The sequence below is a fragment of the Oncorhynchus mykiss genome, chromosome 29 (assembly GCF_057628025.1).
Source record: "Oncorhynchus mykiss isolate SJ-2025 chromosome 29, ASM5762802v1, whole genome shotgun sequence".
Lineage (NCBI taxonomy): Eukaryota > Metazoa > Chordata > Actinopteri > Salmoniformes > Salmonidae > Oncorhynchus > Oncorhynchus mykiss.
Window position 1 is genome coordinate 29,470,407 of NC_143050.1, and position 15,602 is coordinate 29,486,008.

At 40.8% G+C, this 15,602-nt stretch overlaps 1 protein-coding gene across 1 annotated transcript in view; it reads left to right on the plus strand.

Moving 5' to 3' along the window:
- The window catches only part of LOC110509743 (transmembrane protein 132C-like), a 227,090-nt gene that overhangs the window by 36,893 nt on the left and 174,595 nt on the right, over nucleotides 1–15,602 (plus strand). Inside the window, exon 2 of the mRNA XM_036968040.2 lies at nucleotides 10,658–11,579. Within this exon, the coding sequence (XP_036823935.2) occupies nucleotides 10,658–11,579 (922 nt within the window). The remainder of the gene's footprint in view (nucleotides 1–10,657; nucleotides 11,580–15,602) is intronic.

The following is a 15,602-nucleotide window of genomic DNA, read 5'->3' on the forward strand; positions in this document are numbered from 1 at the left end:
CTGATCTTGTCAGAAGGAAAACAACTTGAGCCTGTCATCCAGAGAACAACTGAAGGGAAGACTTATTGTTGTCCATAAAATATATTAAGACTCACCTCATCCATCTCATCCCAGTCACAATGCCTTATTTTGCTAAATTTTTCACAAATGGGAAATATAATTTAAAGTATTGATTGCAGTATTGCAGTGTTGCCCGGCGATGAAAGATGAAGTGCAGCCTGGCTCTATAAGTGATCTGATTAACCCCCAGACTTCTAAATGCCCCTCTGCTCCAACCCGGCTTTACCTTGGCTCTCGTGTGACATACTATGTCAAGGTACACACGCTGGGCACTTAGAGCGATTAGTATGGTCATCTGTTCTCTCTGGTCGTGGCTATTATCCCAGCCTACACACATTCCTCACTAATACTGAGATTATATTGCTGGACACGCTGGGTAGTTGAGTGTGAGCTAGCCTAAAGGCACTCCAATTACTGTAACCCAAACTGGATTCTGACTGGCTGACTACCCCTGAGGGCCGGAGACTCAGCTCCAGGCTCTACTCTCCCCAGTCGCTTCTCTTAAGGTCATCAACAACTTTGCCACCTTCACTGATGCTATGTGTCTGTCTGTGTCAGCATTTACTGACTATGGTTGTTAGTCCTGACTACATGACCATTGGTAGTGTTTCGCACTGTTGCAAGAGTCACACATGTAATAAGTTACTCTGTAAGCAGTCCAAGTTTGCGATCAGCTCTTGCTGTTTTTTGCTGAAACACTGTGGTCTGGCAACAACAAGCGTTCTCTTCAGCCTACACAAAGCTGAGTAACTTATGGTACTCAATTGGTTTAGAAACCCCCAACTACCATCTTGTTCTTTTTTTTTGTGTGAGGAGGCATTATCAGTAACGGTCTTTGATAATGTTTTTAAACTTCTCCAGTTTGCCAATGACAGTGCTTCTGCTAAAAGCTGCTGAATTTTATGCTGAACCTTTGAAGAGTCAAAAATGTTGGTTAAAAAGGGAAAAGTTTCCACTTATACAGACTGACAGTATTGATGGTGACATCAAGGTCCCCAAGCAGTTTCTCAACAGAGAACGAAGCTTTTCATAGGCAAGTGGAAGAGCCTGGTCTTAAAAAAGCACACATCAAAGCACATCTCTTTTTATTTTTTTGATACATACGGAGCATTTTTGTTTAATGCTTTGCAAAATGTCATTTTGGACTACGAGGAGTTATCAATAGGACTTCAGACTGCAATGTGAAAATGGAGGGACAAATGTAAGCAAGCATTCTGGGTAAATGTATATTTGAGACCCACCTGTCTCTCTGTTTGTAGAGCAGAATAGCCATTTGTTTGGTGGCTTAATGTTCAAATCAAATCAAATTTTATTGGTCACCTACACATGGTTAGTAGACGTTATTGTGAGTGTAGCAAAATGCTTGTGCTTCTAGTTCCAACAGTGCAGCAATATCTAACAAGTAATTGAACAATTCCACAACAAATACCTAAAACACAAATCTAAGGAATGGAATAAGAATATACAAATATATGGATGAGCAATGACAGAACGACATATGCTAAGATGCAATAATAGATGCATATGTATACAGTATATACATATGAGATGAGTAATGCAGATATGTAAACATTATTAAAGTGACATTATTAAAGTGACTAGTGATCCATTTATTAAAGTGGCCAATGATTCCAAGTCTGTATGTGCTAGTAATTGCTGTTTAACAGTCTGATGGCCTTGAGATAGAATGTAATGTCTGTCGTCTGATGAAGAAGGAGACCAAGGTGCAGCGTGGTAGGCGTTCATGATTCTTTAATAAAACTGAACACCGCAACAAAATAACAAAGTTGAACAAAAACAAACCAGTTCTGTCATGTGCAGACACCAACAGAAAACAACTACCCACAATACCCAAACGAAGAAGGAACAACTTATATATGATCACCAATCAGAGACAACGATAGACAGCTGCCTCTGATTGGGAACCACCCCAACGTAGAATTAAAGAAACTAGAATGCCCACCCTAGTCACACCCTGGCCTAACAAAGATGGAGAATTAAAGCCTCTCTATGGCCAGGGCGTGACATAGAATCTGTTTTTCAGTCTCTCGGTCCCAGCTTTGATGCACCTGTACTGACCTCACCTTCTGGATGATAGCGGGGTGAACAGGTAGTGGCTCAGGTGGTTGTTGTCCTTGATGATCTTTTTGGTCTTTCTGTGACATCGGATGCTGTCGAGTTTTTCAGGGCATTTGCCTAACAAACGCCCAACAAAATGTTATTCTTTGTAGACCAGTAACACATCAAGTGATTGCAAAGTGCTATTATTCTAGTTTGACAAGGAAAAATACAAATTTTTGTTTGTGTATATTTCCATGCAAATTCTCATATTCACTTTGTATTCAGTGGGTGTGTTTTTTATATACAGCTTGTAAAGTAGGCTTGAGGAAAGTTATGACTATGACTGACTATGATTAGAGATGTCAGGCATGTAAAAAAAAAAGAAAGAAAACAGAACAGATGCTTGGGTTGGGGGTCTACTGATGTTAAGATTATGGCCATCGGTTTGGTGACTATTCCTCGGGAATTGAATTTGGTTACTATATAAACTGGTCCATGCACTTTCATTAACTGCTGCTGAGGGAGCTGAGGATGTTCTTTCAAAGTATTTTGCTCTTACCAGTTCACAGGGAATTAAGGTATTTCTCCCTCTAATTCATTCTCCACCTTTCTCCCCACTCTCTTTCATCTTACTCTTTCCATCCTGATGTGGAATATCTCTTTGACTGTGGACAGCAGCAAAGACACAGTTAGATTAGTCACACAGGGAGCAAGGATGACTATTCTTTATGTTACTTAACTCCTGTATTACGTAACCTAGAGTAGAGTGTAGGAGGCCTCCCAGCCAGTCAAAAGGCTCAAAGAAATGACAACGAATCATAATAGGGCCTTCAAAGTCAACTCTGAACCTAGAAGCCAGTTCCACTGCATTTTTTCATTGTTACCCTCTAATCAAGGACTGATTTAGACCTGGGACACCAGGTGTGTCCAATTAATTATAAGGTAGAACAGAAAACCAGCAGGCAATGGACCTCGTAGGGTAAAAGTTGAATATCCTTGTATTAGGGCATACTAGGACAAAGACTGAATAAGGTAACTCACTCAAATTTAACCTAACCCACTCACATTTCGTTGAGTTGTGGCTGCATTTTGCCGTGGAGGAAGACGTTGAACTGTGTTTCTACTTTTTGTGGTACTACCCATAATGGTGTGATGGTGTGATGATCGAACAACCATGATAATCGTGTATAATATGTTTTGTAAAGGAGTGAGATTGGTTGTTTACATTGCTGTTCTTACGTCTGAAATCCCGTTAACGGGATCGATTTGACAACAGCCAGTAAAAGTGCAGGGCGACAAATTTAAACAACAGAAATCTCATTATCAAAATTCCTCAAACATACAAGTGTTATACACCAATTTAATGATAAAGATTTCAAAAAGGCTTTACGACGAAAGCATACCATGCGATTATGTTAGGTCAGCGCCTAGTCACAGAAAAACACAGCCATTTTTCCAGCCAAAGAGAGGAGTCACAAAAAGCAGAAATAGAGATAAAATGAATCACTAACCTTTGATGATCTTCATCAGATGGCACTCATAGAACTTCATGTTACACAATACATGTATGTTTTGTTCGATAAAGTTCATATTTATATCTAAAAATCTCAGTTTACATTGGCGCGTTATGTTCAGAAATGCATTGTCTCAAACAAACATACGGTGAAAGTGCAGAGAGCCACATCAAATTACAGAAATACTTATAAATGTTGATGGAAATACAAGTGTTATACATGGAATTAGAGATATACTTCTCCTTAATGCAACCGCTGTGTCAGATTTTAAAAATGCTTTACAGTGAAAGCATACCCTCCGAAAATCTGAGTACAGCGCTCAGACACCAAAACAAGCCATACAGAAACCCGCCATGTTGTGGAGTCAACAGAAGTCAGAAATAGCACCATAAATATTAATTTACCTTTGATCTTCATCGGAATGAACTCCCAGGAATCCCAGTTCCACAATAAATGTTTGTTTTGTTCGATAAAGTCCATCATTTATGTCCAAATACCTCCTTTTTGTTTGAGCGTTTAGTTCACAAATCCAAATTCACATGGCGCAGGCTCTTAGTCCAGACAAAGTCAAACATTTCCATTACAGTTCGTAGAAACATGTCAAATGATGTATAGAATCAATATTTAGGATGTTTTATCATACATCTTCAATAATATTCCAACTAGACAATTCCTTTGTCTTTAGAAATGAAAGGGAACTCAGCTCGCTCTCACGGCCATACGCGTGACTTTGCTCAAGGCATTCTGCCAGACCCCTTAGTCAAACAGCTCTTATTCGCTCCCCCTTCACAGTAGAAGCCTGAATCAAGGTTCTAAAGACTGTTGACATCTAGTGGAAGCCTTAATGTAAATTTGGTCTGATTGCACTTCCTGTATTGGATAGGCTCAGACTTGAAAACCTACAAACCTCAGAATTCCCACTTCCTGGTTGGATTTTTTCTCAGGTTTTCGCCTGCCATATGAGTTCTGTTATACTCACAGACATCATTCAAACAGTTTTAGAAACGTCAGAGTGTTTTCTATCCAAATCTACTAATAATATGCATATCTTAGCTTCTGGGCCTGAGTAGCAGGCAGTTTACTCTGGGCACCTTATTCATCCAAGCTACTCAATACTGCCCCCCAGCCATAAGTAGTTAAAGCCTACTGCATACCAACAGCCAGTGGGAATCCCATGGCCTAACCAAGAATCACTGTGTCTCATAGTGCAGTTGAAAAATGTATGTGGCAAAGTAAGCGATCCTGGATAAAATGAGCAAACTTACAAAGCGGGAAAGATCCGTATCAAACTTCTAAGTGTATTTGTAGGCACTAGCATTTCGCCCCATCCTAAATTGGTTTAGAAATGATTATTTTTCCCCCTTGGCTGAGTATAGAGAGATCTGGGGCGTTTCTCAATATGCATACTACTGTACTCCACACTCTCGTGCTCTGAGTGCATTCTCCGAGGACGTTCTTTTGAGTCCGTTCTTGTGAGGACTAGAGTGTGGAGAACGCATAAAACATTACATTTGAGGAGCACTCACACTCCCCCTACTATGCTACGTCACACAGGCTCCACCTCCTGATTCACTGAACCTTCTTACAGCCAGGACAAAGGCAAAAGAGACTAAATAAGATATACATACACAAGGCAGACGTTTTACTTCATAATTGTCAGCTAGCTACAGTTGAAGTAGCACCTTAGCCAAATTAATTTAAACTCAGTTTTTCACAATTCCTGACATTTAATCAGAGTAAAAATTCCCTGTCTTAAGTCAGTTAGGATCACCACTTTATTTTATGAATGTGAAATGTCAGAATAATAATAGATCATGATTTATTTCAATCTTTAATTTCTTTCATCACTTTCCCAGTGGGTCAGAAGTTTACATACACTCAATTTGTATTTGGTAGCATTGCCTTTAAATTGCTCAACTTGGGTCAAACGTTCAGGGTAGCCTTCCACATTTTGGCCCATTCCTCCTGACAGAGCTGGTGTAACTGAGTCAGGTTTGTAGGCTTCCTTGCTCACACACATTTTCAGTTCTGCCCACAAATAGGATTGCGATCAAGGCTTTGTGATGGCCACTCCAATACCTTGACTTTGTTGTCCTTAAGCCATTTTGCACCAACTTTGGAAGCATGCTTGGGGTCATTGCCCATTTGGAAGACCTGTTTGCGACAAAGCTTTAACTTCCTGACTGATGTCTTGAGATGTTGCTTCAACATACCCACATAATTTTCCTACCTCATGATGGACTCATTTTACTTTGGATATAGATACTTTTGTTAAACAGCCAAATTATCTTAAACTAATGTCATGTCAGGTAGATGTCATTTCCTCATGGGTAGCAAGCTTCTAATTCTTAGAGGCTAGCTAGCCAGTTAGCCCTATTGACTTACTATGGACTTACCCATTTACTAAACTTTCTTCCAGCCAGGACAATGGCAATAGAGACAAAACAAGATATGTACAAAGCAAACATTTTACTTTATAACTATCAAATAGCTATTTGTGAATTGCAATTATCTAGCTAACCAGATAATTTAACAGGTAAAAATGACTTAAACGTAATGTTATGCAAGGTAGATGTAAATTCTTCATGGGTAGCTAGCTACCAATTCTTTGTGGCTAGCTAGCTAAAAGTAGTATGTAGCCAGTTGACTTACTATGGGCTTGCAATCTACGGAAACTACAGTGGGTATTGTAGGCAGGTAAAAATGCCAAAATTAACATAGGAATATTTTTTTTATGTTTTCAAGACACAATTTTGTAGTCAGGAAACATGAGATGTGAATGGGCAACATTTCATTTTATTATAGTTTATTTTCTCTCGCGTCAGAACAAATAATGTCCGCATTGATTTCAATAAATATTGCGTTGTTTTATGTGGTTGCATCATATTTCTGTCCATACATTTCATTGAAGCTTGCATCGATACATGCTTTGAAATGTTTACAGGTACGCATCCGAGAAGTGCCCTCCGCGCTCTGTTTTGCATACTTGATTTGGACTCGTGCTCCGACCCTCCTGTGCTCCAGATTACGTGCTCGGAGCACGGTAGTATGCGTATTGAGAAACACCCATGGTGTCTCCTATTGCCCTGGAAGATGTGGTCTTCACTGATACAGTGCATTCGGAAAGTATTCAGACCCCTTGACTTTTTCCACATTTTATCAAGTTACAGCCTTATTCTAAAATATATTAAATTGTTTTTTTCCCCTCATCAATCTACACACAGTATCCCATAATGACAAAGCAAAAACAGGTTTTTAGAAATGTGAAAAATGTAAATATGACATTTACATAAGTATTTAGAGCCTTTACTCAGTACTTTGTTGAAGCACCTTTGGCAGTGATTACAACCTTGAGTCTTCAGTTTAGCAGGGTGTCCATCTCTAGGAAGAGTCTTGGTGGTTTCAAACTTCTTTCACTTATGAATGATGGAGGCCACTGTGTTCTTGGGGACATTCAATGCTGCAGACATTTTTTGGTACCCTTCCCCAGATCTGAGCTCTATGGACAATTCTTTTGACCTCATGGCTTGGTTTTTGCTCTGACATCCACTGTTAACTGTGGGACCTTATATAGACAGGTGTGTGCCTTTCCTAATCATGTCCAATCAATTGGATTTAACACAGGTGGACTCCAATCAAGTTGTGGAAACATCTCAATGATCAATAGAAACAGGATGCACCTGAGCTCAATTTCAAGTCTCATAGCAAAGGGTCAATGTTTAAATGTTTAGCAAAGGGTCAATGTTTAAAAAACAATGTAGCTGGGAATCAAAATGTCATGACTGACAAGCAATCCTAGTATTTAGGGAGGTGGGAAGCAATGGAAAACAGGGCTGGGGGAATGGGTAGTTGGGGGTGGAGGCTCACTTCTTTTTGTTTTTTTCCCTTTAAATACTAAATGTATTATTATTTTTTAACTCTGTAATATGATCAAAATGATCAATACTTTATATTTATGTACCTTTTTTTTGAGTGGCAGCCTGCAGGTACAGTAGGAAAATAACTAATGTGGAAAATAACTCAATTAAAATAATGAAGGGACAATACAATATGAAGGGAATATGAAATTATATGAATTTATATATTGTACCTGTAACCCCAGCCAACGAACAAATGACAAAATAAATACAAATCTGGCCTCGAAAAAATTATAAAAAACTAACAAGTGGGACACAATCATGAAGTGGAACGACATTTATTGGATATTTCAAACTTTTTTAACAAATCAAAAACTGAAAAATTGGGCGTGCAAAATTATTCAGCCCCCTTAAGTTAATACATTGTAGCGCCACCTTTTGCTGCGCTGCGATTACAGCTGTAAGTCGCTTGGGGTATGTCTCTATCAGTTTTGCACATCGAGAGACTGACATTTTTTCCCATTCCTCCTTGCAAAACAGCTCGAGCTCAGTGAGGTTGGATGGAGAGCATTTGTGAACAGCAGTTTTCAGTTCTTTCCACAGATTCTCGATTGGATTCAGGTCTGGACTTTGACTTGGCCATTCTAACACCTGGATATGTTTATTTTTGAACCATTCCATTGTAGATTTTGCTTTATGTTTTGGATCATTGTCTTGTTGGAAGACAAATCTCTGTCCCAGTCTCAGGTCTTTTGCAGACTCCATCAGGTTTTCTTCCAGAATGGTCCTGTATTTGGCTCCATCCATCTTCCCATCAATTTGAACCATCTTCCCTGTCCCTGCTGAAGAAAAGCAGGCCCAAACCATGATGCTGCCACCACCATGTTTGACAGTGGGGATGGTGTGTTCAGCTGTGTTGCTTTTACGCCAAACATAACGTTTTGCATTGTTGCCAAAAAGTTACATTTTGGTTTCATCTGACCAGAGCACCTTCTTCCACATGTTTGGTGTGTCTCCCAGGTGGCTTGTGGCAAACTTTAAACAACACTTTTTATGGATATCTTTAAGAAATGGCTTTCTTCTTGCCACTCTTCCATAAAGGCCAGATTTGTGCAATATACGACTGATTGTTGTCCTATGGACAGAGTCTCCCACCTCAGCTGTAGATCTCTGCAGTTGATCCAGAGTGATCATGGGCCTCTTGGCTGCATCTCTGATCAGTCTTCTCCTTGTATGAGATGAAAGTTTAGAGGGACGGCCAGGTCTTGGTAGATTTGCAGTGGTCTGATACTCCTTCCATTTCAATATTATCGCTTGCACAGTGCTCCTTGGGATGTTTAAAGCTTGGGAAATATTTTTGTATCCAAATCCGGCTTTAAACTTCTTCACAACAGTATCTCGGACCTGCCTGGTGTGTTCCTTGTTCTTCATGATGCTCTCTGCGCTTTTAACGGACCTCTGAGACTATCACAGTGCAGGTGCATTTATACGGAGACTTGATTACACACAGGTGGATTGTATTTATCATCATTAGCCATTTAGGTCAACATTGGATCATTCAGAGATCCTCACTGAACTTCTGGAGAGAGTTTGCTGCACTGAAAGTAAAGGGGCTGAATAATTTTGCACGCCCAATTTGTAACTTTTTGATTTGTTAAAAAAGTTTGAAATATCCAATAAATGTCGTTCCACTTCATGATTGTGTCCCACTTGTTGTTGATTCTTCACAAAAAAATACAGTTTTATATCTTTATGTTTGAAGCCTGAAATGTGGCAAAAGGTCGCAAAGTTCAAGGGGGCCGAATACTTTCGCAAGGCACTGTAAATCCACATTTTGGACGTGATTACAGCACTTTGATTGTGATGAAGTAGTTTCTGTGTTTCTATCATGGGACTACTGTATGTGAAAACTAAGACAGTGTGCACACTCTCACTGAGAGAGACAGAGAGGTGTCTATCTTTCTCTCTGTGAGGTACACCCCAGCACAGTTGCCTGCTCTGCCTCTGTACTCAGCCTTCGTGTAACATCACACAGTAGTCCTAGCCTACTTTCAGGTACGACTTGAGTATCAACCATCATTAAAATCTCCGAAGTGTCTCTATTCAACTCTCAGACAGACAGACACACAGACAAACACTGCGCTTTATGGCCTTCGGTATTCCGACCACAGCTTGTTGTGCCTGGTCCTCCAGGCTGGTCTTTGTCAGGCTGCCATGGGCTGTCACAAATCACTGTCGTGTCTCCCTGCTGCATGGCCTGGCCACGACGGGAAATCAATGGCCTCTCCCGGGATCCTCCATCAGACCAAATATTTTAGAGCTTGCTGGCAGAGGGAGAGAGGGGGGGGGGGGAAGAGAGGACGGGCAGGGGGAAGGAGTAAGGAGGGAGAGACAGAAGGGGTAGGTGTAGATGAGTTTGAAGGGGGTGGGGGAGGAGGGGGTTGAGGCCCTGCTGGGTGTTGGGGTCGATAACAGGGTCAAATCAAGTCGAAATCTAATGCTTAACTAATGCTTACTTATAAGACCTTAACCAACAATGCAGTTTTAAGAAATAAATACATGTTAAGAAAGTATTTACTAAATAAACTCAAGTAAACAATAAATAAATACAAATTAAAAAAATTAAAAAAGAGAAAAATAACAAATAACAAATAATTCAAGATTAACAATACAGTAACGAGGCTATATACAGGGGTTCAGACTCCAGACTAGAGTAGCGTGTGGAGGTTGTGAACCAAATTGTTAAGATAGAGGAGGAATATGAGGAAAGGAGTGACTGAGTTGACTGAGTGAGTAGGGTCTAACAAGGAACTGTGACTATTTAGTAGAAACAGTCTATTACTGTAGACTAGATTCAATTCCTAATCCATGTCTTCAAGTCTCTCTGTTTAACTGCAGGATGTAATTTCACATGCTACTTCTATTGTGAGAGAAATCATGCGTGAAGGGAATGTCATATGCACACTTTGTAGCAAATAACTTCTTATTAGGACATTGTAATATAACTGTGTATGCCCAGGAGAGCATAGAGATAAAGAGAATATGTCCACAATGTCCAGTGTTTTCTTCCATTTCTTACTAAATTTCTCATCCTCTCTCTGCTCTGCCCTTTGTTATAGAGGTTAACAGGTATGTAGCTAACTTCTCCCCTCCTCTGTGTTCCAGTGGTAGACAGCAGGGGGATTCTTGAGGGTCTACAGAGGTATGGCCCCATGCCCACCTACTTGCCCGTCAGCTACCAGGTCCTCAACGCCGAGGCTGCCTTCTTTCTGAAGGAGGCCAACCAGGACCTGATGAGGAACTCCAGCCTGCAGGCCAGGACCGAGCCCTTCTTCATCCAGCAGGCCCGCCGGATGCCCTCCATCAACGCCAGCTATGGACCCATGTCTGTCCAGCAAACCATCCCCCTGGAGCTCCTACAGAGCCCTGGACCCTTCAATGGACCCTCTTTCACCTCCCCATCATCGTCCATCTCCTCTTCTTCTCCGTCCCTTTTCACCTACAATTGGAAGGTCCAGACCTTCATCATCAGTGAGAGGATCCACCCCAGTTGGCCCAAAGTGCAGGTGTTGTTCTATGTGGTGGGCAGGGACTGGGATGACTACACCACCATCCACAGGCTTCCCTGTGTCCGGATGTTTGCCTTCCACGAGACCCAAGAGGTGCGGGGCATGTGTCGTCTGAAGGGGGAGCTGGGGATGTGTGTGGCCGAGCTGGAGCCTCTGGCTAGCTGGTTTAACCCCTCTACCGTGAGGCACGGCAGGCAGAGAGCTCCAGAGCAGGCCCAGGGCACCCCTGTGGAGCTCTACTACATGGTACAGTCCACAGAGACTGGGGAGTGCAGCTCAGAGGACTTGCGAAAGGGAAGTTCCATGCGCACAGAGCACCAGGGGCCCATGGGGTACTTCTCAGGGCCCACACCCATGCAGCGTATAGGGAGCGTGCGTCTGTTCCAGCCCATGTCAGAGCTAAGGCTAGACAGTAACTTTGTGGTGATGGTGCCCTCTAGACCAATCAGACAGAGGGAGACGGTCTCCACCTTCCTGGCTCTCTCCACACTGTCACCTGTACAGATCTTCACCCTGAGGTGAGTTGGCCTCCCTGAGGCACAGTAAAGCATTTTGATGAAAACCATTATTCATCCAGAAAGTCCCATTGAGGTCAGAATACCTCTTTTACAAGGGAGACCTCACATAAAGCACAAACTGTGCTATTCAATTCAATCCCAAAAGCTTTACATTACATTACATTTACAAGGAAATTGTATATATCTGTACTTTTCTTTTACTGTGGGTTTGCTTAGAAACCGCTGGGCTCAGAGAGCTGTGACTCATCTGTTGTCTCCATGGAGTTTTTAAGTCATGGTGATACATTAAATATGTTCACAGATTACCCTGTTTAGTTTTTAAATGTCATCCTTGTGCAAGATATTCACGAGCTGATAATAATATAGGTTATTTTACTCCCATTTAATCTGCTTTGTGAGAGGAAATAGTCAAACATGCTGTTACACAGCTGCTGAAATCATTCCTCCTTCTCCTTCCAAGTATTTGAAATAAATATTATCCTCTGAAAACGTGTGTGCACTATATGCATACAGCTAGCTAATAGTCATTCTCATAATTACAACATGAATCAAAATGATTTAATTGTACCAAAAATATATATGATTTACATTCTACAAAGAAATATATTGAGCAATTTACTGTGTTTATTAAGACATTTTTAATGTGCCTAACATCAGAACGGTCCCACACTGAGGAGTAGTTCATTTGAACTGAGTGTGCAGCAGTAGAGGGAAGCTCGTTATGATTCATTGGTCTTTGAGTGTTAATTAGAAAGTGACAAAGCGACTGAAGACGTTTCACGGGCCATGCAGATGAACGAAATATGCATTTGCATTAGTGTACTTTCATGCCTGAGATCAGAATCGCATCCGAGGAAAACGCTAGTGAGCTTAATGTGGAGCTCTGACAAAGGACCCATACCAATTAGTCAATCTGGGTGAGCAGGAAATCTACCAAGAAGCCTTGATTTTTCTCACCCGACTGATGATGAACTCCCAGATAATTTACTCTGTGTGCGTTATAACATACTTGTGAGTGAGTGAGTGAGTGAGTGAGTGAGTGAGTGAGTGAGTGAGTGAGTGAGTGAGAGAGTGAGAGAAATCCAGATAAGTATGAAAATGGAGGCAAATCCTATCTTGGTGACCTTTACAGAGAACCAAATCATGGAGGAGTGCAGCAATGATAACGATAATACACGGAGTAGAAACATCTTCACTCCAACCTTTTCTCTCCACTGTGATCTCTCAGCCATCTGATGGCATACATCCAACAGTACAGATACATTACCAGTAACTCTGAGAGTGTTAAAGATCAGCATATCCCCTGCTGTGATGTGGTTTTAAGTATAGCATAACATTTCTGTATTAATGGAGGAATTCCCCGATAAAATATAGTTTGTCAACAAAATCTAAATATTTAACTTTAAACCATTACACTTTCTTAATACGTTGCCCCGGTGTGTGAGAATGTCCCAGTTACAGTGGTGTAGAGTACTACTTAAGTTGTTTGATGGGGTATCTGTCCTTTGCTTTACTTTACTATTTATATCTTTGACTACTTTTACTTGAGTGCACAGTGTATCATATTTTTCCTTCAATTCTTCTACAGTCATGCTGCTCACATTTTCCAAAAGTTAAAAGTTTTGAATTTGGTTTCCACAGGGAGTCTGCTATATGTAAACTTAAGTCCAACCTAAACTCACTAATCAGCAATTATAAAACCTCAAAGTGTTTGATAAAACCACATGCTGCCTTCCAGTGCACCCACTCCAGAGAAACCCCTGGATATCAGGCTGTTTAAAGAAAGGCCCAATATGGACGCTTTGATTGCGGCTTGGTGTGTACTGTACGTAGTTTGTAGTGTGTGTTGTTTGTAGTGTGTGTTGTTTGTAGTGTGTGTACCTCTCATGTGGTAACCCAGTCCTGGGGTACACTGTGCAGTTCTAAGCAACCACTCTAGCAACCACTCTGTGTTAGTTCTGTCAGATGATAAGGCTCTAGAAAGAGAACACTTGATTTTTCTCCCTCACTTGTACCCACCGGGTGACTGTGTGTGTGTGGCCGTGCCAAGTTCCTGCTGTTACCCCCTGGAGTGGGGGGGCTGGTGTGTGTGATATTGGATTGTGCTCCAGAGGTTGTTTGAGAGGGCCATCGAGACGCTTCCTGGAATTCCTGGCTGCGTGTGCATGTGTGTGTGCTCATGCGTGCACACGTTTAAAATGTGTTTGCCTGCGTATGTTGCATGTGCGTGTGGCCGCATGTGTTTGTATATTTATGTGCAGGATCTGTGTTATTAAGGGTCCTGTGTCTAGTGGGTAACACTTAATCATTATTCATGGATGCTGGGGCAACCCTCAACCCTCTCCTTCCCTACAGTAGATCTCTCAGGGCAGCTGCTCTTACTACATATGCTCCACATGCATCGACATGCATCTCTGGGACTGGACTTGATTCGTGGACATATGGTAACGCGGCAGCATCCTAGATAGTAACACATGTTCTAGTCAATATTTCAAGATGATATATTTCGCACTTGACTTGAAAGACTTTCATATGATTAAATGGATGAAATGTGGTCCTACAGTATCTACACTGTACTGTACCCTCTCTATCTTTATAATGTTGTCATTGTCCTTGTGGCGCTTTTTTATTAAGTGTAAGTTTAGCCCTGTCTTGTTATGAGGATTCTAATTATCTTTGTTATGGAAGATCTAATTTACTGTACCAGCATCAGAATCTAGTCTAATGCAATCTTGGAATGGAATTAGAGCCCTTTAATTTCATCCAAGGAACACACACACACACACATGCACACGCGCACACACACACACACACACACACTCCTATGTTAATCATTCATGCTAATCATTAAGACCACACACATCGTTTAAGACTACTGTAAATTCATGATCTGTTTTTCAGGCTAAAGCTTCCCAGTGGAATGGACTCATTAGCAATCAAGAGTGGCTGCTGTAACAGGTTGAACCAGGGTTGACTTTCCATTCATAATGCAAATGAAAACACAATTTCCTCGTGAACAAATTAACACCCTTTTCAAAAGATAAATAGTCCCAGCTGTATTGTAATTTTTACTCAACAATCTAACATGTTCCCCGGGGGACATTTGCTAATGCATGCTAATGAGAAATGAGATGATTGTCAAAGGTAACTGGGCAGTGGTGGAAAAGGACCCAATTGTCATACTTGAGTCAAATTAAAGATACCTTAATAGAAAATGACTCAAGTAAAAGTGAAAGTCACCCAGGAAAATACTACTTGAGTAAAAGTCTAAAAGTATTTGGTTGTAAATATACCTCAGTAAAAGTAAATGGAATTACAAAAATAAATTCAAATTGCTTATACTAAGCAAACCAGACGGCACAATTTTCTTGTTGAAGTTTTTTTAATGGATCGCTAGGGGCACACTCCAACACTCAGACATACTTTATAAACAAAGAAATTGTGTTTAGTGAGTCCGCCAGATCAGAGGCAATAGGGATGACCATTTATGTTCTTTTGATAAGTGAGTGAATTTGACCATTTCCCTGTCCTGCTAAGCATACTTTTGGGTGTCAGGGATAATGTATGGAGTAAAAGTATTTTTATTTTCTTTAGGAACGTTGTGAAGTAAATGTCAAAGTTGTCAAAAATATAAATAGTAAAGTAAAGTACAGATACCCCCAAAAAAGTGCTTCAAAGTATTTTTTCCCTCTTAAGCATCTTTCGTCTAAAATGACATACCAAAATCTAACTTCCTGAAGCTCAGGACACCGATCCCATAGAGGTTTTTAAGTACTTTACACTACTGTAGTTGAGAAATTCTCACACACCAGGGAAATGTTTTAAGATAGTGTAATGGTTTCAAGTTAAATATGTAGATTTTGTCGACGAACTCCATACTTTATCGGGGAATTCCTCCATTAATACAGAAATGTTATGCTATCCTTAAAACCACATCACAGCAGGGGATATGCTGATCTTTAACACTCTCAGAGTTACTGGTAATGTATCTGTACTGTTGGATGTATGCCATCAGATGGCTGA